The sequence below is a fragment of the Rhipicephalus microplus genome, chromosome 5 (genome assembly GCF_043290135.1).
Source record: "Rhipicephalus microplus isolate Deutch F79 chromosome 5, USDA_Rmic, whole genome shotgun sequence".
In the NCBI taxonomy this organism is placed as follows: Eukaryota; Metazoa; Arthropoda; class Arachnida; order Ixodida; family Ixodidae; genus Rhipicephalus; species Rhipicephalus microplus.
In genome coordinates this window covers 210,622,986-210,650,005 of record NC_134704.1, presented here as the reverse complement: position 1 = coordinate 210,650,005, position 27,020 = coordinate 210,622,986, and the positions used below count along the sequence as shown (strand labels likewise).

Genomic DNA, 27,020 nt, shown 5'->3' with positions numbered 1-27,020 from the left:
AATACAAGTATATTCACAGCGGAAACTTACGCAATACTTATGGCCGCTTAACACAATAAACAATGCCAACTACAAAAATTTATTTACACGGACTCTCTCAGTGTGGTAAAAACTCTGCAAACTTTTAAAAAGCTGTCCTCGTCTTACTTTAGTTCTACACACTCACACTACACACTCAAACTAATTTAGTTCTACACTCTACACCCTCGAACAACATGTCGTAGTCTGCTGGGTGCCAGTGCACCTTGAGATACAAGGCGACGTGATGGCGGATGAGCTTGCTGCATCCGTCCACGAAAGCACTGCCGCTACACCCATATCGATCCCGGCCATTGACCTTAAACCGCCTCTTAAACGAAAGCTCAGGGATTACTGGCAGAGCAAGTGGGATAGGCAAACACGAAACAAACTATACGTTTTTAGGCAACACCTTGGTAATTGGCAGCCAGTATCAAAATCCGCCGGGGCGTCTGCGTAAGCAGGCGTTTGGTCTGTAGCGGCACCAACGACCTGAGCTAACGGGGGGGGGGGTAGTATCGGGCCACTACCTTCCAATTGCATACGGCAATCAACTCATGGCCGTCAGTCCTCAGCAGCTGCGAAGCAACTGACCACGGCGGCGGTCAGATCTGCACCGCAGCAGAGGGTTCTAAGAATCTCTGGATCTGGACAGGCCGCCATTGGAACCTAACCTGGCAATGTTTATTGTTAGAACCTTATCTAGTGAAGCAAGTCTAGCTATACTATTCGAGGAGCTAGAGGGTGTTAAATGGAAAATAATAGGGCTCAGTGAAGTTAGGAGGACAGAGGAGGCCTATACCGTGCTACAGAATGGGTACGTTCTTTGCTATAGAGGTTTGGCTGACAAAAGAGAACTGGGAGTCGGGGTTCCTAATTCACGGATACATAGCTGGCAATATAGAGGATTACTATAGCATTATAGATATTGTAGTAGGTATCGTGATTAAACTCAATAAGACATACAAGATGAAGGTGATACAGGCTTACGCGCCTACATACAGCCATGATGACGTTTCAGTTGAAAGCTTCTATGAAGACGCGGAATCGGCAATAAGTAAGGTGAAAACACAGTATACTATACTGATGGAAGACTTAAATGCAAAGGTAGGGAAAAGGCAGGCTGGAGACCAGACAGTTAGGGGATTATGGCATCGGTACTAGAAATTCCAGAGGCGAGCTACTGATAAAATTTGTAGAATTAAGATTTTACGAATTTACGATTTTGTATACCTTCTACCGAAAACGAGGAAACCGTACGTGGACATGGAGGATCCCTGATGGCGAAAATCAGAACGAAGTAGACTTTATAACGAGCGCACACTCAGGTCACATGCAGGATGTGGAAGTGGTTGGCAGGGTACGATGCAGTGACCATAGAATGGTACGCTCTCAAATTCGCGTAGACTTGAAGAAAGAACAACAGAAACTGATACGCAGGAAGCCAATCAATTAACTTGCACTGAGAAGGACAGTAGAAGAATTCCGATTCTTGCTTCAGAACAGGTACTCGGCTGTTCTTGAGGAAACCAGCTTTAGCGTAGATACAATGAATGATAATCTGACGAGTATCAGTACGGAGTGTGCAGTGGAAGTTGGAGGCAAGTTAGTTAGACAGGACACTGGCAAGCTTTCCCAGGAAACGAAGAATCTCATTAAGAAGCGTTCAAGGATGAAAGTCTCAAGTACAACAGACAAACTAGAACTGTCAGAGCTTTCGAAGTTAATTAATAACCGTATGGTATCCGATGTATAAAGGTATAACATGGACAGAATTGAACACGTTCTGAAAAACGGAGGAAGTGTCGAAGCAGTGAAAAGAAAACTTGGGATACGGGAAAATCGGATCTATGCACTAAGGGACGAATAGGGCAAAATAACTACCAATATGGCTAGTATAGTTAAAATAGTGGAAGAGTTTTAAAAATATCTTAACAGTATCCGGGACAACCATGACCTTAATACTATAAGATCTAACAATAACCCAGATGACACCCCGCCAGTAATGACAGAAGAAGTCAGAAAAGCCTTGGAGAGCATGCAAACAGGCAAAGCTGCAGGTGAGGATCAGGCAACATCAGATCTGCTGAAAAATAGAGGAGAGATTGTAATAGAAAAACTAGCCACCCTGTTTACGAGGTATCTCCTGATAGGAAGAGCACCAGAGTCCTTGAAGAATGCTAACATCATCTTAATACATAAGAAAGAAGATGACAAGGACCTAAAGAATTACAAGCCGACTAGCTTACTCTCCGTAGTATCCGAGCTATTTACAAAGGTAATTGCCAAAAGAGTTACGAAAACATCAGATTCAATGAACCAAAGGAACAAGCAGGATTTAGAACAGGCTACTCAACAATCGACCACATTCATACTATCAATCAAGCAATACAGAAGTGCTCTGAATAGAACCAACCAATATACAAAGACTTCATAGATTACGAGAAGGCGTTTGATTCAGTAGAAATAGCAGTCATGCAGACACTTCGGAATCAGGGTGTCTATGAAGCATATAGAAACATCCGGAAAAAATTTACAGGAGATCAACTGCTACCATAATGCTTCACGGAGACACCACGAAGAAAGCAACAGAATACCAATCAAGAAGGGTTTAGGCCAGAGAGATATGATCTCCCTAATGATATTTACCGCATCCTTACAGGAGGTTTTCAGAGGCCAAGAATGGGAACAGTTAGAGATAAGATTTGACGGAGAGCAGCTTCGTAACCTGCGCTTCGCCGATGACATTGCATTGCTGAGTATCTCAAAGGACGAATCGCAACTCATGATTACGGAGTTAGACAATGAAAGTAGATTGGTGGGTCTGAAAATTAATCGGCAAAAAACGAAAGTAATGTACAACAACCTCGGAAGAAACCAGCGCTTTGAGATAGGTAATAGTCCACTTCAAGTTGTAAAAGACTACGTCTACTTAGGGGAGGTAATAACCGCGAAGCCAAAGCACGAGATTGAAGTATTTAGAAGAATTTAAAATGGCGTGGAGCACATTTGGCAAGCATTCTAAAATTATCACTGGTAGATTACCACTATCATTTAAGAGAAAGGTATATAACAGCTGTATCTTGCCGGTACTTGGCTACACAGCAGAAATCTAGAGGCTTACAAAGAGGGTTCAGCTTAAACTGAGGACGACGCAGCAAGCATTGGAAATAAATATAGTAGGTGTAACCTAAAGACACAAGAAGAGAACAGAGAGGATTAGGGAACAAACGGGGGTTAAGGATATAATAGTTTAAATCAAGAAGAGGAAATGAACATGGGCCGGGCAAATAGCGCGTAGACAGCACAACCGCTGGTCATGAAGGGTAACTAACTGAATTTCCAGAGAAGGCGAGAGAGTTAGGGGGAGACAGATGGTTAGGTGGGCAGATGAGATTCTGAAGTTTGCGTGTATAAATTGGCAGCAGCAAGCACATGACCGAGTCAACTGGCGGAGCAGGCGAGAGGCCTGTGTCCTGCAGTGGACGTAGCCAAGCTGATGATGATGAATATTGAAATCACGTCGTACAGAGGTACACTAACAAGGCTCAGTATAGGGCACACATACATGACACATTGATACCTTTTGTCTTGTGGGGATCCACCATTGCGTGACCGGTGTAATGAAGCACTAACAGTTCTTCACATATTAATACAGTGTGAACACTTAGACACTCTAAGAAAACAACTCTTTTCATTACCCTACCGTCAACAGATTCGCCCGGCTATGTTTGTCGGTAAGAATCCACGTTTCACTCACAAATCTGTGTTGGCTTTTTAAAAAGATGTCCGCACTTTTAATGTGATATGCCAAGGCATTGCGTAGCGCGACCTCTCAAGAGAGGTTGCTGCTGTAGTGGCTTCATTAAAAAGCACCTGCCTGGCACTCTTTGAATACGAGGGCACAGATGAGGCACCGTGCTTGTGCTTGTGTCAAGTACCTCCACCGTGCTTTATTATTGGAACCTTTGCTCGAAGCACAATGCGCATATAGGTGAAAATAAACCATTTTGCGCCTTCGAGAATTAGGCAACTTCTTTTATTGCGATAGCAATAGTATGGATACTATCGGCTCGATTTTGCATGCATCGGCGCTGACGTCGCCGCCTCTCACCATAAATGTATATGTACCTATATACATCAAACGCAAGAAGAAAATAATTAAGAAAAAAGACTCTGGCACGCGGAATCAAACGTGAAACTTTTGAATTGGGAGGGTGACGCGTTCAGCATTGAGCCAGGAAAAAGCATTTCCTTGAACGTTCAAGCTATTTATATCTCAAGAGACAGTGGCATTGACAGTGGCAGTGACAGAGACAGTGACAGTGACAGTGACTCAAGAGAAAGAGATTTATATCTACCACTTACCACTGGTGACGGGCATCTCGGGGGAAACTATTGTGTTTTCAGCCTTACCAGCAGGATGGTTCAATAAGCTCACGTCGCCGCATCGTCATGACGCGTCGGCGTGTGCTGTCATTACTCACAAGTACTTTGACCCTCGCAGAGGGAGCAGGGTGGACGCTAAAGCGTGTCCTTATCTTGCGGGAAGGACAATCGTGCGTCTTGGCTGGCCTTCTTTGGATTTCACCGAAACAATTATGTGATAGTTACGGGGCGCACAAAGGTCACTGCAATTGTTGCACAGTACCTGTATAATTTATATACAATTATATCTAATTTATTATATCCAATTGTTCAACAGTACCTATGAATGAAAATCGGACATCTTTCTAAGCTGTAGAAGGGAAGCATTCCTTCTGATCAATAAAAACATTAGAAGAAAGGGGCCTCAATGGCTGTCAGAAGTACATAAAATGATAGAAAGGCAGCTGCGAAATTTCGTAACCATATAAGCTTCCTAAGAAATGAGACGTGTCTAGAAGAGGTTTATAACTACAGCTCAAGGTGCTAGGCTAGAAGGAGACGAAGCTATTGAATACAAAGGAACAAGGGTGACAGAAAAGTCAACAATGTGCCTTATTCACCACAATGAACAAGGATGAATCAAGTGGCCCAATGGCTCCATTTTCACAACGAGACTGGGAAAAGACTGAGAAGAGGGTACCTAGTAGCACATCAACAGGCCCAGATGGTATTACAGTTATGCTAGTGAAGACATTGGGTCCGTAGTCTAAGCAGACTTAGAGAAGAAGTGAGCAAAATAATAATGGATCGTTAAGTCCCCGGCGGATGAAAACATAGCAGGGTGAGCAAGCTCTATAAAGGAAAGGGGGACAACGCTAACATAAACACCTACCGTCCTATAACAGTGACATTAGTTGTCTACAGGCTGGCAATGCAGATTATAAAGGAAAGACTGCAGGCATAGATAGAGGATGAGGGGGTGCGGTGGAACTGAAGAATGGGTGTCAGAAACACAGAAGGTTGGAAGACAATCTGTTTTCGCTGACGCAGTGCATTGAAATAGCAGAAAAAGAACGCAGGCCCCTGTGGCTGGCATTTTTTGGATACCAAGGGAGCGTACAATAGCGTGGTTCAAGAGGACTTGTGGGGAATACTGGACACACTAGGTGTGGAAGATGGATTCACTAATCTTTTAAAGGATATCTATAAAGGTAACAAGGTAGTTATAAAGTTGGAAAAACAGGTATCCAAGCCCACAGAGGTAAAACGAGGGATTAGGCAGGGGTGTCCTCTGTCACCCTTGTTATTCATGATGCACCTACAAAGATGAAAGGCCAAATTAGAGGGAAGTGGACTTGGCTTCAACCTCTCTTTCGTCAAACAGGGAAAACTCATTGAACAGGCATTACCAGCACTGATGTACGCAGATGATATAGTGCTAACGGCCGACAACAAGGAAGATTTGCGGAGATCGAAGGACATCGGCGGTAATCAGGGAGATAGTATAAATTTCAGATTCAGTAAAAAAAAATCAGAAGTCTCGTTTTTGATGATTGTGAAAATGTAATGATAAAGATAATGATGATAATAAAGGCTTAAAATAGAGGAAATCACGCGAGAAATAACAGATAAATACAAGTATCTGGGCGTATAGATAAGCATTAGGACCGAGTACCTAAAGGAAAACAAAATATACGTGACGACTAAAGGTAACAGGAATGCAGTAGTGATGAAAAAAATGGCAGCATATCCACTGAGTGAATGATGGAGAGTGGGGCGAAGCAATCGTCCGTCCATGCGTCCGTTTGTGTGACCGTGCATGCGTCTGTTTGTGCGCCCGTCCCTGCGTTCGTTCATGCATCCGCCCCTGTGTCCGTTCATGCGTCCATCCATGCATCTGTCTGTGTGTGCGTTCGTCCATCTATTCAACACTCCAAGTCCCACCATCTCACATCTTTTTATCATATGTTCACCATATAGAAGCACCGCCATTTAGTGGACATTCCAAGAACTAAACGAGAGGTGGCGCACGCACACTTTCTTACGGCTTGCGCTTCGGGTCTACTTCCCACCTTCAATCACCCTGAGTTCATGGTATATACTAGCTCACTGTATTCATGGCACTGCGGCCCTGTACTCGCTAAACCTTTCTCAAACCAAGGAGGTTACGCCCAGCGAGTATAACGTAGCAACATTTTCCTGTCAGATAGTGCTCAATGTACATGCCAGCGGCTGCTAATGTGAAATAAGAGACAGGAGGATTCAGCTTTTAATTGCTTACGGCTTGCGCTTCGCACATGCTTCCGCTCTTTACCCACCTCGAATTCATTCATGGTATATACTAGTTCATTGTATTTATGGCCCTGTGGCTCAACGCTCGCTGAACCTTTCTAAAACTAAGGAAGTTACACCCAGCGAGTATAATGTAGCAACCCTCTCTTGTCCGATAGTGCTTAATATACTTGCCGATGGCTGCGCGTTGACTAAAAGCCGAATGCTCCTGTCTCGCATTCCCCATTAGCAGCCATTGGCATGTACATTGAGCACTATTTTTTATTGTTAAAAAACGCACAGAAGAAATCTCTCACCGGCACCACCTTGGAGGTCAAATGTTATACCTATTTCGAGTATGTGCCACTGGTGGTTACGTACTACGAGGGACGCACAAGCCACGCCATAAGGAGCTTCGCCCCTAAAACATGGCACTGTGGTATAGGTGTGACGTTGTGAAAGGAATATGAAAAGGTGTCGTGGTTCCTAATCTGACGTTCGACAATGCGGTCTTGTGCATGAGATCAGAAGTTCAAGCAAGATTAGAAACTAAGCAATGGTAGGCTTGCCTAAGGGGCTCACGGGAATACACCAAATCAGGGAGTACAAGGTGGTATGAGATGGACATCAATTGAGGGCAGAGAAGCTAGCAGCAAGATCAAATTTGAGAAGCAATTGATAGAAATGGGGGAGGAGCGTTGGGCTAGGAATCTTCACAGCTACTTGTACATGAAGAATGTCGACACAAAATGGAGAAAGCGAACCAGAAATTCGACTGGTAAATACTTGGAAAACAGCAGAGGCCCAAACCAAAAAGAATTATTTGTTAAGAAGAAGGTAAAGAGAGCTGAGACTGATGTGGGGAGAATTGGCATGAATAAAAAGTCCGCACCAGAGATCTATCGAACTTTCAAGCAGGAAATTGCCTAGAAAAGGATCTATGATAATACTCCTGGTAGTTCTGTACTGTTTGAGGCGAGGACGAGAGTATTACGAACCAAGACATATTGGGCCAAATACGAAGGGGTAGACACGGTATGCAGTGCATGTGGAAAGGAGGAGGAAACTGCCGAACACTTGATAATGTTCTGTAAAGGGCTTCACCCTATAGTTCAGGATGATGGCGCAGAGTTTTTTGAAACGTTTGGATTTAGGGACAGAGAAGGCAAAGGAGACTCTAAGCGGGTAGAATTAACTAGAAGAAGGTTATCTGATTGGTGGCCTAAGTGAAAGCACGAGTGAAAATTAAACCCTTCACTGCAAAGTACCAGTACTCAACTACACTATTGAAAGAGAAAAAATAAATCTAGTTTTCAGTTCACTAAGTATTACGGCTTAGTGGCGTCAGCCACCGACCGATTGAAAGGGTACAGCCATATGTATGCATTCATACAGTCTCCGTTTGCGAAAACGGTGCGCTTTTCAGGCACTGCGAAGCAACAACTGACACGCTTATTCACATTCATCTGTACCCCTGAGTAAGTTTAGTGTGTCATTTGTGCGTGAGAAACGCGGGGCACGTTTTGACCTGCTTGCCAATCTGCACGTGACCTTCCAATTCATTTCCATTGCGTTCAATGCTTCGCCTTTGCGGCCAAGGTGTGACTTTTTTTTAACGCGTGGTGAGTGCAGAATCCCGCCCAAACTCATGTGCCGGCGTTAATCGCGTTGCACGGAGCAGTAAAATGGGAGCCGGGTCGTCACGCCCCCCTTAGAGCAGCGGATAGAGGTATGTACTACACCCGATACGAGGGCCATAAGAAGCTACTGCGCAGGGGCAGTGTAGCCCGGCCATGGCAGAAAACGTATTCTATGGCCGTTGTTGCTGCTGTGGCATCCGCTACTCTCACTCAGCTGCTACTATAGTGGGCGGCCGCGTATTAGAGGCAGGTAGCGTTGAGCGTGGCAAAAGGGACCTCAGAATAACCACTTTCAGAAGACCAGTTATAGACAAACTGCGGACCAGTAAAACGTTATTCTGTTTCTTGACGCAAAAGTAGCAAAACTTCTTGACGCAAAAGTAACACCAAGGGGCTTCAGAACCGCTGTTTCCTCAATTATGTCGGCCGAATATTTGCCTTATGTGTTCTTTAAACAACAAAAAAGCACTGCGTATGTTCAGAGGTGACATTTTCGGTGTAATGGCGAACCATTTCTTTGTCTTTTTTTAATTGAGCGTGACGCTTTGTGAAATCATGAACACAGTGTCGATGTATTGCGCAGGTTTGCGCCTTCTGGTGAGACTGACCAATGATCTCGGTCTGAGCGAGTCTGAAGACTATGCAGCAAAGCTCAAGAAGGCTGAGAAGGCGAAGGAGATGAAGGAGCAGGTAAGAAAGAATTTCCTGATTCATCCTCACTAACGAGGTATCGCTGGTGCCTACGCTTCAAATAGCTGCTTTCAGAATGATGGCAACACTTCTCCGAACGCTGACTTGTTGAATGACCTATCGTGGTTTGAAGCTTTGGTCGTCCACTGAACTTTTACCTCACTCATGCCGACTCTAATTTCTAGTGATTGATGTCGTATAGCCATCAGATGTATGTAATTTTCGGTCAACAGATAGTTTATTGAAGAATACACATGTACTGATAGCAAAAAATATGACGTTAAAGATTGAAGGTTGGCAATGAGACAATCTATCTCTAATTGTTGCAATGTGACCGAATGTCTCGCAACACACGTGTCGCCATAGTTGTGTATAGAAAACCCTCACCAACTTTTCTCGTTTTCCTATCTCTAACGGGGCAACACCCTCGTTTCGCGAAGTAATTGGTAACACTTGTAATCTTCCCAACGTATGCACAGATTCGATGAGGAGTAAGCCTTCAGCGATGGCCGGTGATCAATTAAGGCTCGTTCACACCGTGCGGGTGGTCAAAGCGGCGAGGCGGCAACGCAGGAAGCGGAAAAGACCTCCTCTCCAGGCGGCGAAAGCGGGAGAAAAACCAGGCTGCAAGGCCGATTGCTCTCGGAGCAAAATTTGCCGCCTGCCGAGGCTCGCCGCTTTGCCGCAGCCAATCAGAACGGTACTCAGCGAAGGCGCGGTGGTGGCGCGGGTGTGCGATTGGAAGAAGCACTGACACTTCATAGCGGCACGTGCACAAAATCGCGCGATGCCCGACTGCTCCGCCGCACAGCCAGACGAAGGAGGCATGCGGTCTGAACAGGTTCACGCTCTCACCGCCTCGCCGCTTTGAAATCCCACTTCGCCGCTTGGCCGCGCCGCCTTCGGTGTGAACGAGCATTTAGTCGGTCATTCAAACACCTTCCGGTTTGCCCAATATAGCACTTACCACACGAGAAGGGGATGAGGTAAACCGCACCCATTCCACATTCAACAAACGTTTCCCGGTGACTGACTTCTAAATCACACCGTTTTTTTATTTTCTTCAATTTTTTAGCCACCGCTGTGCAGACTAGGCCCAAGCTTACGGCTGAATTAAGAAATCGGGTTAACATCAAATCTGTTCCCCACCTTTTTCATACGGTGGGAGAAGGCACGAGGGGGCTGCCAACCTCTAATATTTTGCGTGATAGTTTTGCTGTTAATATATGTGCATCCTTCATTAAACTTTCAGTTTTAAGTCCACGCTTTTGTGTGGTCCTTTTCTGTGTCTTGTTGCTTTTCGCGCAGTTTTGTAGTTATCAATTTTCAAACTCGCCTAGCTTTCAGTACTCTTAATTTTATATCATTTATGATTGTCATAAACACGCATCCTCTGGTCGTCATTTTAGCGTAAATCCCGGTAGTGAAATGATCACGATTGCACCACCATGGCATCCTGTGATTCATGTACCGACGTGTACACAATGCATGGTATTGCATTCGTGTCATGAAATGTCTGTTATTGCCACCATGCACCTCTCTTATGCCGTGCATAGTATAAGCTTTCGCAAAGATCGAAACATCTGCGAAAGCACATTAATGTAAGTAGTGAGACAGACAGACAGACAGACAGACAGACAGACAGACAGACAGACAGACAGACAGACAGACAGACAGACAGACAGACAGACAGACAGACAGACAGACAGACAGACAGACAGACAGACAGACAGACAGACAGACAGATAGATAGATAGATAAATAGATAGATAGATAATTTGAAAAAAAAGACAGCAGTGCATTAAAACCACAGGACTTGTGTGCTCTTTAAACATCCGTGTTTTCCAGCACAACACTTTATCTTCAAGAAGTATTCCTCCAGAGAAGCCTACTTTGAAGCCCAGAGGGTAAGGGAATTGTAAAAAAAATAACAACCTTTTGCTTCGTGGAAGTTTTGAAGTGAAATTCATGGACACAATCTTTACATTTGTATTGTGCTAAAAGAATTCCTGAACCTTGCCCTGCGCCGCGCAAGCGATGACACAGTGAAGCTGCAAGATTAACAATTTGATTGCTTCTACATTCGATCTAGTCTTTAGGTGAATGCTTTCGTAATAATAGCGAACACGCACAAAAGATACAACCAAAGGCACAGCACAACCGCGGTTGTCCCGTGTCGTTTTGCGTAGCATTTCTGCTTGTTCACTGCACTGTTAAAAAAACAATGTCAAAAGAGCGTTAAAGCTCCGTAACTTTCCTCAGGTAGTCACTTGACCTTTTTTGAAAGGTAGAAAGACAAGTATGGGTAACAATTTTCTGAGGAGTCAGAGCGCTCTCGTGCAGCGCGTTTCCATTGGCTTCCCTGATGAAGGCGTGGCCGAATACGCCATACATATGGCATAATTGCAGCTTGGCGCCATTGCGACGGGCGAGTTGCCTGTCGCCACTGACACGGTGCCTCTACCAGTGCCTGCACTGCCACCGTCTGTCCTCTCTCTCTCTGTAGCATCCGCCTTTTTGAATGTGTTACGATGATTGCGTCACTCGCGTGTCCTGTAGTTTTTTGTTCGAGAGAAAATGGTCATCTTTGGTGGTGGTCAATTCAGGCTCCGTGCTTGAAGGTGCAAGGAGCTGCAGAAACAGACAGCTTGCTCCTATGAATGGTAAGTGTGCTGCTTTCGTAAGCACTAATTAATCAGCTTTAGCTGGGCTTGTGAAGCAGCTCTGCGGAAGCAGGCTGTCTGCCGTTTACAACAGTATACCGCGTCCGTCAGGCTGTTGAGGTTGGTCCCTTAACGAGTGGGTCCCCCAATTGTCCCTTAACGAGCATCACTTATAAAGTGAGCAATGTGATCACTTTTCAAAGCAGATTATTTGTTGATAGCATATTGTGTCTGCACTGCTGAAGCTAATCAATATCTTGATGTCATTTTGAGGTGGGCTTTAGTCTATGTCGTAATAACATTTACTTCGATTCCCGTGGGTGCAGCGTGTCTATACGCATGTAAACGTAAAGAAAATGTTTGCCTACACGAGAGGAAGCACTAGGGAGCCACCGAGCGTGGACGGGCTTCGTGTGGGCTCCACAACTCTTTCATGTTTTTTTATGTTTGCCGAGCTCCTGGTGGGACACATTTTTCACCATCGATCAATGGAAGTTCCAAGGACTTTTGTGGCACCATGTTTTGCTAGGTGGGCCCACTTTCTGGCCGCTTCCTGGAGCTTTTTCCTCTGCGACACAGGCACAAACGCAAATTTCAACATCTCTACATACACAGTAAAGTTTTACATCCTTAAGGGTGTACACTGGCTTTTCGCCGAAGAGACCCTCCATGGATGTGTTCGGATCCACTCTTCTGAAAGGATGTTAGCTGAGCACCCTACAAAAAGCGTGTTCAGCAAAATAAAATTGAGAGTGTTAGAGTGTCCCTATACTTTAACACCATTTAGGCTGGTGTTAAAAGGGGGGTGTCACCTCTTTATTGACTCTCAGAGAACATGGAATAGATAGGCATGAGACACGCTATTAACAACTGCAAAGGTAATAAGAGAAAAAGGTTCTCTGCTATGTCTGCGTCTCAAAGAAAACTGGTTGCATATATATATATATATATACATATATATATATATATATATATATATATATATATATATATATATATATATGTGTGTGTATATATACAGATGTATATATATACATATATACACAGCTGTATATGTATATACATATATATATATATATATATATATATATATATATATATAGTGGGAGTAACATTTCAATGGGCCAGTTAGTCTTTGTGAAGGTATGGGATATGGCACAACGGGAGCGTTGGCAACAAGGATAAATATATTTATTTCCCAACAGTTTCGGGAGAGGTCCTCCCTTCATCAGGGGATGAGTTATACTGACATGAATTTACAAACTTCGTTGCTGCCGCGTCCCTCTCGCCTTGAAACATGTTTGCGAGAGTGAGAGGGAACTGAAAAAAAGGGGGTGGAGAAAAAAAAGAAAAAGAAAGAAAAGAAAGAAAGTAAAAAAGAGGAAGAACTACTGTCAACACTGAGAACGAAACCAACTGTCCGTGTACGTTCACATACGTTTCTTATCACGTGCTGTTCAGTTCTTGACGCGTGTCGGGCCACCCAAGATTGTCGCCGCGGTGCCGGGAGGGTTCGTGACGGCGGGCGTAAAGAAAGGGTTTCCCCGTAATGGGTCGGTCGGCATGCGGTGTGCGTAAAGGAAGGGTCTCCCGTTAATGGGTCGGTCGGCTCTTTTTACCTTTAATCTTCGTCCGTTTCCCTTCAATAGTCATCAAGTGGTAGGCGAACGAAAACACTTTGTATGTGCATGTGGAAAAAGGAAGAAAAAAATGAATGAAGAAAAAACGCAAACAAGAATGGACAGTGTACACGCACGAGTCAGTCAGAAAAAAGCATGGTCTCCAGCTATCAATCTTTGTCGCAAATTTCCTCCTAGATTACTTCTCGGAGGCAGTTGAGTTTACCGGGGTCCTCGTTGATGCCAGCTACTAATGATCGAAATTTGAAAATAAAATATGCCTCACGCTGTTCATGCTCGCGTCTGTTTGAGAAACCGGACTGCAAAAGAGTTACGCTGATATTTTCAAAACTGTGGTTTGGCAGGCGCAGATGTCTAGATAAAGGTGAAGTGGCGTGGTACCGGTGATTATTGAGCCGCAGCCGAAATGGCGTGTCTGTTTGGCCGATATATTCTTGTCCGCAGATGTTGCAATGTAGCATGTATGTTACGTTACTGGAGTCACAATTAAGGCTTTCAGTTATGCAGACTTTGAGATCCGAGAAGTTCACTTTTGACTCGCGTGTTGTGACCATCTGTGGGCATACCTTGCATCGAGCTTTTCCGCAGGGATGGCACCCTGATTGAAATTTGGGGGTGGTTGTTTTTGCTCTGACAAGAATGTCCTTCACATTTTTATCCCGGCGGTACACCTCGTGAGGTGACTTCGCGAAGATAGAAATTAGTTGTTTGCTTTGCCTGATTATGTTGAAATGGCGGGACAGTATGTTGTTGATTCGTGGCGCTGATGAGGAGTAAGTTAGTACAAGGTTCGTTTGGGAAGTCGTTTTAGATACTCTGTTTGGTCCCTTAATAATATCATTCCTGTTCACGTTGCGAGCACGTAGTATGGCATCGTCAATAATGTCTTCCGGATAATTTTGTTTCAATAAAGAATGCTTTAGGTGTTCCGCGTGTCTGTCAAATTTACGCATATTGGTGCATATTCTTCGGTACCAGTAGGCCTGAGAATATAGAATACCCATTTTGCAATGCTTTGGGTGGCTGCTGTTGAAATGTAGGTACATTTGACGGTCTTTAGGCTTTTTGTAAAGGTTTGTTGACAAGCGGTCATTTTCCACCATGCCAGTGACGTCCAAAAAGGTAATGCTAGTTTTGGAAATTTGGTGCGTGAATTTTATTGACGGGTGGCACTTGTTAAAATCCTCTGTGAAGCGGAAAAGACTTCCCTCATCATGGTTCCATATCATAAAAATACCGTCTAAGTATCTTCTGTAGTAGAAAGGCTTCAAGGTGCGTCCCTCAATGAATGGGATTTCAAGTGAAGCCATAAAGGTGCTCGTGAAGTTTGGGGCCATTTTCGTGCCCATTGCAGTGCCACTGACTTGAAGGAAATGCTTGTCATTGAACTCAAATTGGTTATAATTAATTACAAGTTCAGGGAGTGTAAACAGTACCTCGCCACTTACACTAGTTGATGAGTCAGATTTTACATATTCAGAAACCATAGCCGCTATTCCGTCATGGTGGGGTATGTTGGTGTATAGTGAGCAGACGTCCATGGCCACCAGAAAACTGCCGCCTGGAATGTCGAGACTTGAAATTTCGCAGATGAAGGTGCTTGTGTCCTTTAGGTAATAGGGGAAATTTGGGGGGATGTTTTTTATTGAGGAATTGATGAATTCTGATATATTTTCTGTTGATGTGCTGTTACAGGATACTATCGGACGTCCCGGATTACCTGTCTTGTGTATTTTGGGGAGCAAAGAGAATCGACGAGGAACAGAATGGGCCGGTAACATTGCTTTTAACATTTTGTCGGTAATTTTCTCGTCCCGGCGGAGATTTTTTAGGGTTACTTTTATCTCCCTTTCAAATTCGGGAGGCGGGTCCGTTGGAAGTTCTTTGTAGAATTTTGTGTCTGATAGCTGTCGTTCCCCTTCCTTTAAGTAGTCCGACGTGTTTAGAATTACTATGCAGCCCCCTTTATCAGCCGGTTTGATAGTAATTTCAGTGTTTTTTCGTAGTTCATCGAGTGCCCTTCGTTCTGATTTTGATATGTTGTTTGGAAATGGTCGATTTTTTTCATACGCTCTGATGAAGTCTTTTTGAACTGCTGATATATACATATCGAGGTGTTTGTCCCTCTGCTCACCCGGACACCATGATTTGTCACCATCAATCACTCTATTCTCGTCCGTGCAGACCTTGCGATCATGAAAGTATTCACGGAGGCGGAGATTACGCGCAAAGTTATCGAGGTCTTGGTACAGTTCTAATTCATTGAATCTACCGGATGATGGACAAAAGGTTAAGCCTCTCGACAAAAGTTGAAGCTGAGCGGGTGTGAGTGTTGTGTTTGACAGATTGAGGACATTTTTCTCATAAGTTTTTGGCTGCTCTTGGCTATCACGTGGCACGGGAGTGTCAGCGTCATATGCGAGAGTAAGGATGTTTCAATTAGAATTGCACTGTAGTTTCGGGCTCCCATTTTTCTCCTCAAAGTTAGGTTGTGGTACGGGTGGTCCCTGGCGTGCTTGTACGGCCTCATTCCTATTTTTCTGTTGCAGAGCAATGGAGCTACTGCAGTCCCGCTTGAATTTTCTATCTTTTACTACTGAAATTTCGCTTCTCTTTTTTAGTTCATATCTTTCCAGTTCTCTTGCCTCATGCTCTCCGAGATTGGATACCAACTTCTGCGTGGCCTCCGTGACACTGTATTCGGCGGCCTTACGCTCCCTATGGTCCGCAATGACCCGAGTCAGTTGCAAGGACACTTCTAGTAAAATTTTTTCCCACTTCCCCCTTTCTGCTTCACTTAGTGTAGACATTGAGGTGTTGCAGGCTAGGCGGAGGCCCTTAGGTGCAATTTCGTGAGATAGATATTTGGTTAGTTGTTCCGCGTGTTTTTCGTATTGCACCCGCTTTTCAATGATTTTCCTAATCGATAGAAATGAGTGAGACCATGCGTGTTTAGGACTGCCCGTACCTTTTGTTCCCCGTGTCATTTGGAAGCCGCCGCCTTGGTATTCGCCGCATTCGTCCGCCTGGTGTTGTAAGGCCTCGCTGGCGGGAGTGGCGAAGTCATCACTGCTGCGACCCTGGATGGTTCCTTGTGTCTCTTGGCTCCCTTTTGTTGAGTGGGTTTGGCACTGGAGTTTGCCGTGCAAGCCGTTGCCGCCGGTCTCTGACTAACTGGTGGGACCCGCTGGCTCGCTGGCCTCGCTGGTGGTAGTGGCGAAATCGTCACTGCTGGTGCCCTGGATAGCTCTGTGTGTTGCTCGGCTCCTTGTTGTTGAGGGGGCTTGGCACTGGAGTTGTCCGTGCAAGCGATTGCCGCCGATATCCATGCCACCGACGTTCATCGCAGCTGCACCCTCGTGTGCTGTGCCAGCAGCACGACTCTCTCGAAGCTTGCATGTAAGCCATCAGCAGCCAGGAAGCGGCGCAGCGGGAGTGTTGAGAAACCATGTTCGACGTAATACACGCCTGCTCCCAACAAGCCGTAGTGGCAGAGACGGCGGGCCTCTCTGCTGAATCGCTGCTCCTCCATATTAAACCGATTCATTGATCGCCAGTTCGAGTCCAGCCGTCGGCGATTGGGTGCGCGAGGTAGTAGCAGACTAGGATGCAGTGTCTTGATGTTCGGGCGCATCTGCCTCATTCGCTTCAAGGCCTCCCTCAACGAATCCAGTGGTCTTGAAGAGCTCGTCTTCAGGATGTCCGTGGTGCCCACATGCAGAAACAGCGTGTCCACCCGGTAAGGCAGGTACTCAAGTAGCGCCGGAATGTCCGAAAACATAGCGCCACCATAGGAGATGAAGCACGGCGTCGATGAGTCGTTCGGGCTGAAGTGCGTGTGGACGTACCGCATGATTGAGTCCCCGATGACGGCACAGTTCGTAGGGTAATTTCGATATCTTCGCGACAAAAGCTCCGTTGATGATGTACTGGCAGCCATGGTTCAGGTCAGTGGGAGTAATAATTCAATGGGCCAGTTAGCCTTTGTGAAGGTAGGGGATATGGCACAACGGGAGCGTTATCAACAAGGATAAATATATTTATTTCCCAATAGTTTCGGGAGGGTCCTCCCTTCATCAGGGGATGAGTTATACTGACATAAATTTCCAAACTTTGTTGCTGCCACCTCTCTCTCGCCTTGAAACATCTTTGCGAGAGTGAGAGGGAACTGAAAAAAGGGGGGGGAGAAAAAAAAGAAAAAGAAAGAAAACAGAGAATGTAAAAAGAGGAAGAACCACTGTCAACACTGAGAACACTCCGTGTACGTCCACCTACGCTTCTTATCACGTGCTGTTCAGTTCTCGACGTGTGTCGGGCCACCCAAGATTGTCGCCGCGGTGCCGGGAGGGTCCGTGACGGCGTGCGTAAAGAAAGAGTTCCCCCGTAATGGGTCGGTCGGCATGCGGCGTGCGTAAAGGAAGGGTCTCCCGTTAATGGGTCGGTCGGCTCTTTTTACCTTTAATCTTCGTCCGTATCTTTTCAATGGTCAACAAGTGGTAGGCGAACGAAAACACTTTGTATGTGCATGTGGGAAAAGGAAGAAAAGAAAAAATGAATGAAGAAAAAAAGAAAACAAAAATGGACAGTGTACACGTACGAGTTTGTCAGAAAAAAGCATGGTCTCCAGCTATCAATCTGTGTCACCAATTTCCTCCTGGCTTACTTCTCGGAGGCAGTTGAGTTTACCGGGGTCCTCGTTGATGCCGGCTACTAATGTTCGAAATTTGAAAATAAAATATGCCTCACGCTGTTCGCGCTCACGTCTGTTTGAGAAACCGGACTGCAAAAGAGTTACGCTGACATTTTCAACACTATGGTTTGGCAGGCGCAGATATCTAGATAAAGGTAGCTTCGGCAGTGAAGTGGCGTGGTACCGGTGATTATTGAACCGCAGCCGAAATGACGTGTCTGTTTGGCCGATATATTCTTGTCCGCAGATGTTGCAATGTAGATGTTGCAATGTAGCAAGCCAGGAGGGAATTGGTGACAAAGATTGACAGATGGAGACCATGCTTTTTTCTGAATGACTCGTACGTGTACACTGTCCATTCTTGTTTTCGATTTTTCTTCATTCATTTTTTCTTTTCTTCCTTTTTCCACATGCACATACAAAGTGTTTTTGTTCGCCTACCATTTGATGACCATTGAAGGGAAACGGACGAAGATTAAAGGTAAAAAGAGCCGACCGACCCATTAACGGGAGACCCTTCCTTTAAGCACGCCGCATGCCGACCGACCCATTACGGGGGAACTCTTTCTTTACGCACGCCGTCACGGACCCTCCCGGCACCGCGGCGACAATTTTGGGTGGCCCGACACACGTCGAGAACTGAACAGCACGTGATAAGAAACGTAGGTGGACGTACACGGACAGTTCTCAGTGTTGACAGTGGTTCTTCCTCTTTTTACATTCTCTGTTTTCTTTCTTTTTCTTTTTTTCTCCCTCCCTTTTTTCAGTTTCCTCTCACTCTCGCAAAGATGTTTCAAGGCGAGAGAGACGCGGCAGCAAGGAAGTTTGGAAATTCATGTCAGTATAACTCATCCCCTGATGAAGGGAGGACCCCTCCCGAAACTGTTGGGAAATAAATATATTTATCCTTGTTGGTAACGCTCCCGTTGTGCCATATCCCATACCTTCACAAAGGCTAACTGGCCCATTGAATTATTACTCCCACTGACCTGAACCATGGCTGCCAGTACATCATCATTGGAGCTTTTGTCGCGAAGATATCCAAATTACCCTACGAACTGTGCCGTCATTTGGGACTCAATCATGCGGTACGTCCACACGCACTTCAGCCCGAACGACTCATCGACGCCGTGCTTCATCTCTTATGGTGGCGCTATGTTTTCGGACATTCCGGCGCTACTTGAGTACCTGCCTTACCGGGTGGACACGCTGTTTCTGCATGTGGGCACCACGGACATTCTGAAGACGAGCTCTTCAAGACCACTGGATTCGTTGAGGGAGGCCTTGAAGCGAATGAGGAAGATGCGCCGGAACTTCAAGACACTGCATCTTAGTCTGCCACTACCTCGCGCACCCAATCGCCGACGGCGGGACTCGAACTGGCGAACAATGAATCGGTTTAATATGAAGGTGCAGCGATTCAGCAGAGAAGCCCGCCGTCTCTGCCACTACGGGTTGTTGGGAGCAGGCGTGTATTACGTCGAACATGGTTTCTCAACACTCCCGCAGCGCCGCTTCCTAGCTGCTGACGGCTTACATGCAAGCTTCGAGGGAGTCGCGCTGCTGGCACAGCACACGAGGGTGCAGCTGCGATGGACGTCGGCGGCATGGAGATCGGCGGCAATCGCTTGCACGGACAACTCCAGTGCCAAGCCCCCTCAACAACAAGGAGCCGAGCGACACACAGAGCTGGATAGGGCGCCAGCAGTGACGATGTCGCCACTACCACTAGCGAAGCCAGCGAGCCAGCGGGTCCCACCAGTGAGTCAGAGATCTGCGGCAACGACTTGCACGGCAAACACCAGTGCCCAACCCACTCAACAACAGGGAGCCGAGGGACACAAGGAACCATCCAGGGTCCCAGCAGTGATGACGTCGCCACTCCCACCAGCGAGGCCTTACAACACCAGGCGGACGAATGCGGCGAAGACAAGGCAGCGGCTTCCAAATGACACGGGGAAACAAAAGGTACGGGCAGTCTTAAACACGCATGGTCTCACTCATTTCTATCGATTAGGAAAATCATTGAAAAGCGGGTGCAATATGAAAAACACGTGGAACAACTAACCAAATATCTATCTCACGAAATTGCACCTAAGGGCCTCCGCCTAGCCTGCAACCCCTCAATGTCTACACTAAGTGAAGCAGAAAGGGGGAAGTGGGAAAAATATTACTAGAAGTGTCCTTGCAACAGACTCGGGTCATTGTGGACCATAGTGAGCGTAAGGCTGCCGAATACAGTGTCATTGAGGCCACGCAGAAATTGGTATCTAATCTCGGAGAGCATGAGGCAAGAGAACTGGAAAGATATTACTAAAAAAGAGAGGCGAAATTTCAGCAGTAAACGATAAAAAATTCAAGCGGGACTGCAGTTGCTCCACTGCTCTGCAACAGGAAAATAGGAATGAGGCCGTACAAGCACGCCAGGGACCACCCGTACCACAACCTAACTTTGAGGAGAAAAATGGGAACTCGAAACTACAGTGCAATTTTAATCAAAACATCCTTACTCTGGAATATGACGCTGACAATCCTGTGCCACGTGATTGCCAAGAGCAACCGAAAACTTACGAGAAAAATGTCCTCAATCTGTCAAACACAACACTCACACCCGCTCAGCTTCAATTTTTGTCGAGAGTCTTAACCCTTTGTCCATCATCCGGTAGATTCAATGAATTTGAACTGTACCAAGACCTCGATAACTTTGCGCGTAATCTCCGCCTCCGTGAATACTTTCATGATGGCAAGGACTGTACGGACGAGAATAGAGTGATTGGTGGTGACAAATCATGGTGTCCGGGTGAGCAGAGGGACAAGCACCTCAATATGTATATATCAGCAGTTCAAAAAGATATCATCAGAGCGTATGAAAAAAATCGGCCATTTTGAAACAACATATCAAAGTGAGAACCAAGGGCAGTCAATGAACTACGAAAAACTACTGAAATTACTATCAAACCGGCTAGTAAAGGGGGCTGCATAGTAATTCTAAACTAGTCGGACTACTTAAAGGAAGGCGAATGACAGCTATCACACACAAAAGTCTACAAAGAACTTCCAACTGACCCGACTCCCGAATTTGAAAGGGAGATAAAAGTAACCCTAAACAATCTCTGCCGGGTCGAGAAAATTACCAGCAAAATGTTAAAAGCAATGTTACCGGCCCATTCTGTTCCCGGTCGATTCTATTTGCTCCCCAAAATACACAAGGCAGGTAATCCGGCACGTCTGATAGTATCCAGTAACAGCACATCAACAGAAAATATCTCAGAATTCATCAAATCCTTAATAAAAAACATCCCCTCAAATTTTCCCTATTACCTAAAGGACACAAACCACTTCATCTGCGAAACTTCAAGTCTCGACAGCCCAGGCGGCAGTTTACTGGTGACCATGGACGTCTGCTCACTGTACACCAACCTACCCCACCATGACGGAATAGCGGCTATGGTTTCTGATGGAAAATCTGACTCATCAACTAGTGTAAGTGGCGAGGTACTGTTTAGACTTCTTGAACTTGTACTAAATTATAACCATTTTGAGTTCGATGGCAAGCATTTCCTTCAGGTCAGTGGCACTGCAATGGGCACGAAAATGACCCCAAACTTCGCGAGCACCTTTATGGCTTCACTTGAAATCCCATTCACTGAGGGACACACTTTGAAACCTTTCTACTACAGAAGATACTTAGACAATATTTTTATGATATGAAACCATGATGAGGGAAGTCTTTTCCGCTTCACAGAGGATTTTAACAAGTGCCACCCGTCAATAAAACTCACGCACAAAATTTCCAAAACTAGCATTAACTTTTTGGACGTCACTATCACGGTCGAAAATGACCGCTTGTCAACAAACCTTTACAAAAAGCCCACAGACCGTGAAATGTACCTGCATATTAACAGCAGCCCCCCAAAGCATTGCAAAACGGGTATTCCATATTCCCTGGCCTACCGGTACCGAAGAATATGCACCGATATGCGGGAATTGGACAGACACGCGGAACACCTAAAGCATTCTTTATTGAAACGAAATTATCCGGAAGACATTATTGACGATGCCATACTACGTGCTCGCAACGTGAACAGGAATGATATTATTAAGAGACCAAACAGAGTATCTAAAACGACTTCCCAAACGAACCTTGTACTAACTTACTCCTCATCAGCGCCACGAATCAACAACATACTGTCCTGCCATTCAACATAATCAGGCAAAGCAAATGACTAACTTTTATCTTCGCGAAGTCACCTCACGTGGTGTACCACCGCGATAAAAATCTGAAGGACATTATTGTCAGAGCAAAAACAACTACCCCCCAATTCCAATCAGGGTGCCATCCCTGCGGAAAAGCTCGATGCAAGGTATACCCACAGATGGTCACAACACGCGAATCCAAAGCGAACTTCTCGGATTTCAAAGTCTGCATATCTGAAAGCCTTAATTGTGACTCCAGTAACGTAACATACATGCTACATTGCAACATCTGCGGACAAGAATATATCGGCCATACAGACACGCCATTTCGGCTGCGGTTCAATAATCACCGGTACCACGTCACTTCACTGCCGAAGCTGCCTTTATCTAGACATCTGCGCCTGCCAAACCACAGTTTTGAAAATATCAGCGTAACTCTTTTGCAGTCCGGTTTCTCAAACAGACGCGAGCGCGAACAGCGTGAGGCATATTTTATTTTCAAATTTCGAACATTAGTAGCCGGCATCAACGAGGACCCCGGTAAACTCAACTGCCTCCGAGAAGTAAGCCAGGAGGAAATTGGTGACACAGTTTGATAGCTGGAGACCATGCTTTTTCTGACAAACTCGTACGTGTAAACTGTCCATTTTTGTTTTCGTTTTTTCTTCATTCGTTTTTTCTTTTCTTCCTTTTCCCACATGCACATACAAAGTGTTTTCGTTCGCCTACCACTTGATGACCATTGAAAAGATACGGACGAAGATTAAAGGTAAAAAGAGCCGACCGACCCATTAACGGGAGACCCTTCTTTTACGCACGCCGCATGCCGACCGACCCATTACGGGGAAACCCTTTCTTTACGCACGCCGTCACGGACCCTCTCGGCACCGCGGCGACAGTCTTGGGTGGCCCGACACACGTCGAGAACTGAACAGCACGTGATAAGAAACGTATGTGGACGTACACGGACAGTTGCTTTCGTTCTTAGTGTTGACAGTGGTTCTTCGTCTTTTTTACTTTCTTTTTTTCTTTTTTTTCCCTTTTTTTCTCCCCCCCCTTTTTTCAGTTCTCTCTCACTCTCGCAAACATGTTTCAAGGCCAGAGGGACGCGGCAGCAACGAAGTTTAGAAATTCAGGTCAGTATAACTCATCCCCTGATGAAGGGAGGACCCCTCCCAAAACTGTTGGGAAAGAAATATATTTATCCTTGTTGACAAGGCTCCCGTTGTGCCATATCTCATAACTATATATATATACATATATAAATATATATATATGTAAAAAATATTTATATATGTATAAATCGATATATACAAGCTTAGTCAAATGCATTGATATTACTCGAAGCTTGCTTTGTAAAGTGAACTATACAGTTTTTGACTGAATTTTGTTATTATACCAATAAATACAAATGCTTAGCATGTCAAATAGCGTAAACGTCTGGTGTATATTGACTGGAACCTCAGTGAGTCGATACAGCAAGAGTACTTCGTATGTATTTCTTGTGTGTAGAGCCAAACACATTACATTGAATACAATAGTACGCGTTGCATTGCACACGTCTCGCGGAGGATGCAGACATACACATTTTTCGAAAACTTGACTTTCAGTTAAACTTGGCATTGCGAAACCATGTGAGTTCAGCCTGACATAGTTCATTTCAAACCTTCTTATTATACATAAATTACAGAACTGCTCCGGTAGACGTGGTTTTAACGTATTGAGCAATGTTTTTCACGCGTCCTGTAAGGGAATAAATATTTGCGTAAGATAAATACCAAGAACACGTAACACAACACAGGTTTTCGGTCAACTGAAAACAAAGACATTTATTATAATATCTTGTACATGTTTTTTTACTCCGCAGCCAATTGAAATAAATCGGAGTAGCACACTGCACTACTGTTTGTCATCAAGAAATAAATGTTAGAGTGCTACAATGTATCAAATAACAAAAATACAAGACATAGCTTATATCAAAATAACAAGCACCAAGAATGACAATTCAAGAACCTGACGTTTTTCAAAGAATGGTGAGAAACTTCGTGACAACATACCTCAGATTCGTGTTCTCAAAAACAACAAAACTCATTCAGGTACTACAAGCATATTCGATGTTTCGCTGGCGTAATGCAGAAACAGCTAGTATGCACACAACGCTGGAAGTACAATCTCTGTAGATAACAGCGAAGCATTTTAATGGTCCCTCATAAGCCCCTAGAAATCTGGCTCTTCTGCGGATATTCCTACCGAAGGTCATACTTGAGATTACTGGCATGCCCTCCTGTACTGGCGTAGTGAAAATGGTATTTTGAGCATAAAAATTGCCTTCGAGTACATATTGTACACCGCGAAAAGTTGCTCTTGTGAGCATGAGAAAACACAAGGTGGTTCGTATGGGTCACGCCATCTACTAGTAGTCACAAGGTCCTGGTGAGCAAAAGAAATCAGTTTATCTGTGCACCATAGCTCTCATTTAATTGTTGGTGGTGGTGGTATATTTATTTCTCCTCCTCCACCCCAAAAAGAAAACAATGGAGGGGGCCAGTACAAAAACTGGTTGCCCTACTTCAGAGGTGGTCGGTGGAGATCCCTTGCCACAGCCTCCACTGCGCCAGAGTCGTTAGAGTTCGTCTTGCGTGCCTCCGAGCCACAAGGCCAATGCCGGCTCAATTAAGTGGGAGATCGAAAATATATATTGTATCATTCCACAAGATAAGGGGAGCGAAATAAAACTATAATGAAAAAGATACTTCAGAGCAGTGAGCCTGTGTCTGAACGGCACGTTGTTGCATTCACTTGTTTCCAAATTGTGAGTGAACTCAATTGATAATCTAGGTTCACACTTAAGCAAAATGCTAACAGATAAAATTCAATGATCGCCAACACTCGTAATCGCTGAGCTCACAAGGCTGACACAGACGACCAAACGCGTGTGTGTTGTCGCTTGCTTCAATGCAAACTCCAACGCTTTGCGATTACACGACTGCAAGCTATGCGCCTGTAACGATAGAGCGCATAAAGCTAACAGCCATCTCAGGCCTGCGCTTACGGCACGTTTAGAAACTACAAACACCACCACGCGCAGTATGCCCAGCCAGGTCGACTAAAGCCACGCTTACCTGTTCCTCCATTCCACAGAACACATGCCTAACTTCCTCGCTCTCTTTTACCCATTTCAACCATAGCTTCCGCGATGAAACGGTGTGCGTTAAACATACTGTTTTCTCCTCACAATTGCTCATTCCCTTTTTCACCGACCGCCCATGTGCACCTATCCATAGTAACATGCAAATAATTTTTATTTAAACAAAATAGAGTGAACCTAAAGACAGCAAGATAACTATGTATGCTGAAAACTTCGACTACTTAACACGGTCAATTTTTCAATAAGTCATTAAAAACCTCACAATAAAAGAAGTCCTCCTAACTTTGAGTTCACGAATGTTACGAGTTATGACACGAATTTTACGTGTTCATAAGGAATACCTTATCCATGCTGTTTTTTTGTCGCTCACGAACATTTCCTGCGCGTATTTCAGAACTTGTTTTTAGAACTAATTGAACTCATAAAGTCAAATCCGTGGCAGGAGCATCCAATATTTCTAAAAAATAACAATAGGAACCTAAACGATTCACGCCCTGCACGCTATGTGAATGCAATCATAGAAAACACCCTAAAAAGTTCCAACTATCAGAACACTCAAGGCCGGTACACAGAAGTCTCTCTACGGATCATATGACACTGTTGAACAAATAAAAGTACGCGTCTCACTACACCCATGGTGTACATATATATATATATATATATATATATATATATATATATATATATATATATATGTATATATATATATATATATATATATATATATATATATATATATATATATATATATATTTATATATATATATATATATATGTGTGTGTGCATGCAATAAAAAACTGTGTCCGCTGTCAAACGTTTAGAATCAAGGAACATTCCGAAGCTGAGTGAAGTTAAGCCGAATGCTCTGCGAACAAATTTAGCGGTGCAGTGCGAACTCATTCGGCCACTTTCTCATCCCAGCCGATGACACCCTGCACTTCAACAAGTGTTTTTGTTGTTTTAGTGCGTGCTTATCAAATAACGGGACGATAATTCGGTTAGAACGTAAACACTGATGCTTGCGACCATTAGAGAGAATATGAAAAGTCGTAGCTACGAGTACGATGGTGAAACATGCTGGCGCGCAACGCACGTCTGCGGGTGCTTGAGTCGCTTAGATTAAGCAGAATGCACCAGCAGTAGTCATACGCAAGTTCGCACGTTTAGTTATAGCTTTATACTTGCAGCATCATAGCAGCACTTGAGACAGAAGAACATAAGACGCCACAGCTGCTTGTTTCAGTTTCAGTTTTATTGAAAATTTTCTTCACAGAGTTGCGAAAAAGAAAACGCAAAGATAAGAGCAAAAAGCTGCTATGTTGGCAGCTTGACGAGGCTCCTACCCCTTTTCACTTGGCATTACAAATCCACAGAGCACATACTTGAAAAAAATTTGACGTCGTTTTTCAAAACCTAAAGAAATTAGGAAATCAAAAAAGTAATGCATCAAAATTACATCAGTTGCAGGTTTACATAAAATAAGCAAACCACAAAGAGAAAAAACAACAAATAAAACAAAAAAAACAGCATACGGTCAATCCTGAAACAATGCTCACGTTGCTGAACGGCTAACGAAGTATTACAAAATTATTTTACGACGTTTTCAACACTGGGCATGCGAAAAGCACAAGTTTCGATACACAAGAGAAAACCTGACAAGTGAAATGTTGCATGTTTTACTCGTAAAAAAAGCA

The 27,020-nt window shown here is 44.6% G+C and overlaps 1 protein-coding gene across 1 annotated transcript in view; it reads left to right on the top strand.

Moving 5' to 3' along the window:
- nompB (intraflagellar transport protein 88-like protein nompB) overlaps positions 1-27,020 on the top strand; it is a 1,761,410-nt gene that overhangs the window by 1,387,838 nt on the left and 346,552 nt on the right. The window contains exon 21 of the mRNA XM_075896456.1: positions 8,881-8,987. Within this exon, the coding sequence (XP_075752571.1) occupies positions 8,881-8,987 (107 nt within the window). The remainder of the gene's footprint in view (positions 1-8,880; positions 8,988-27,020) is intronic.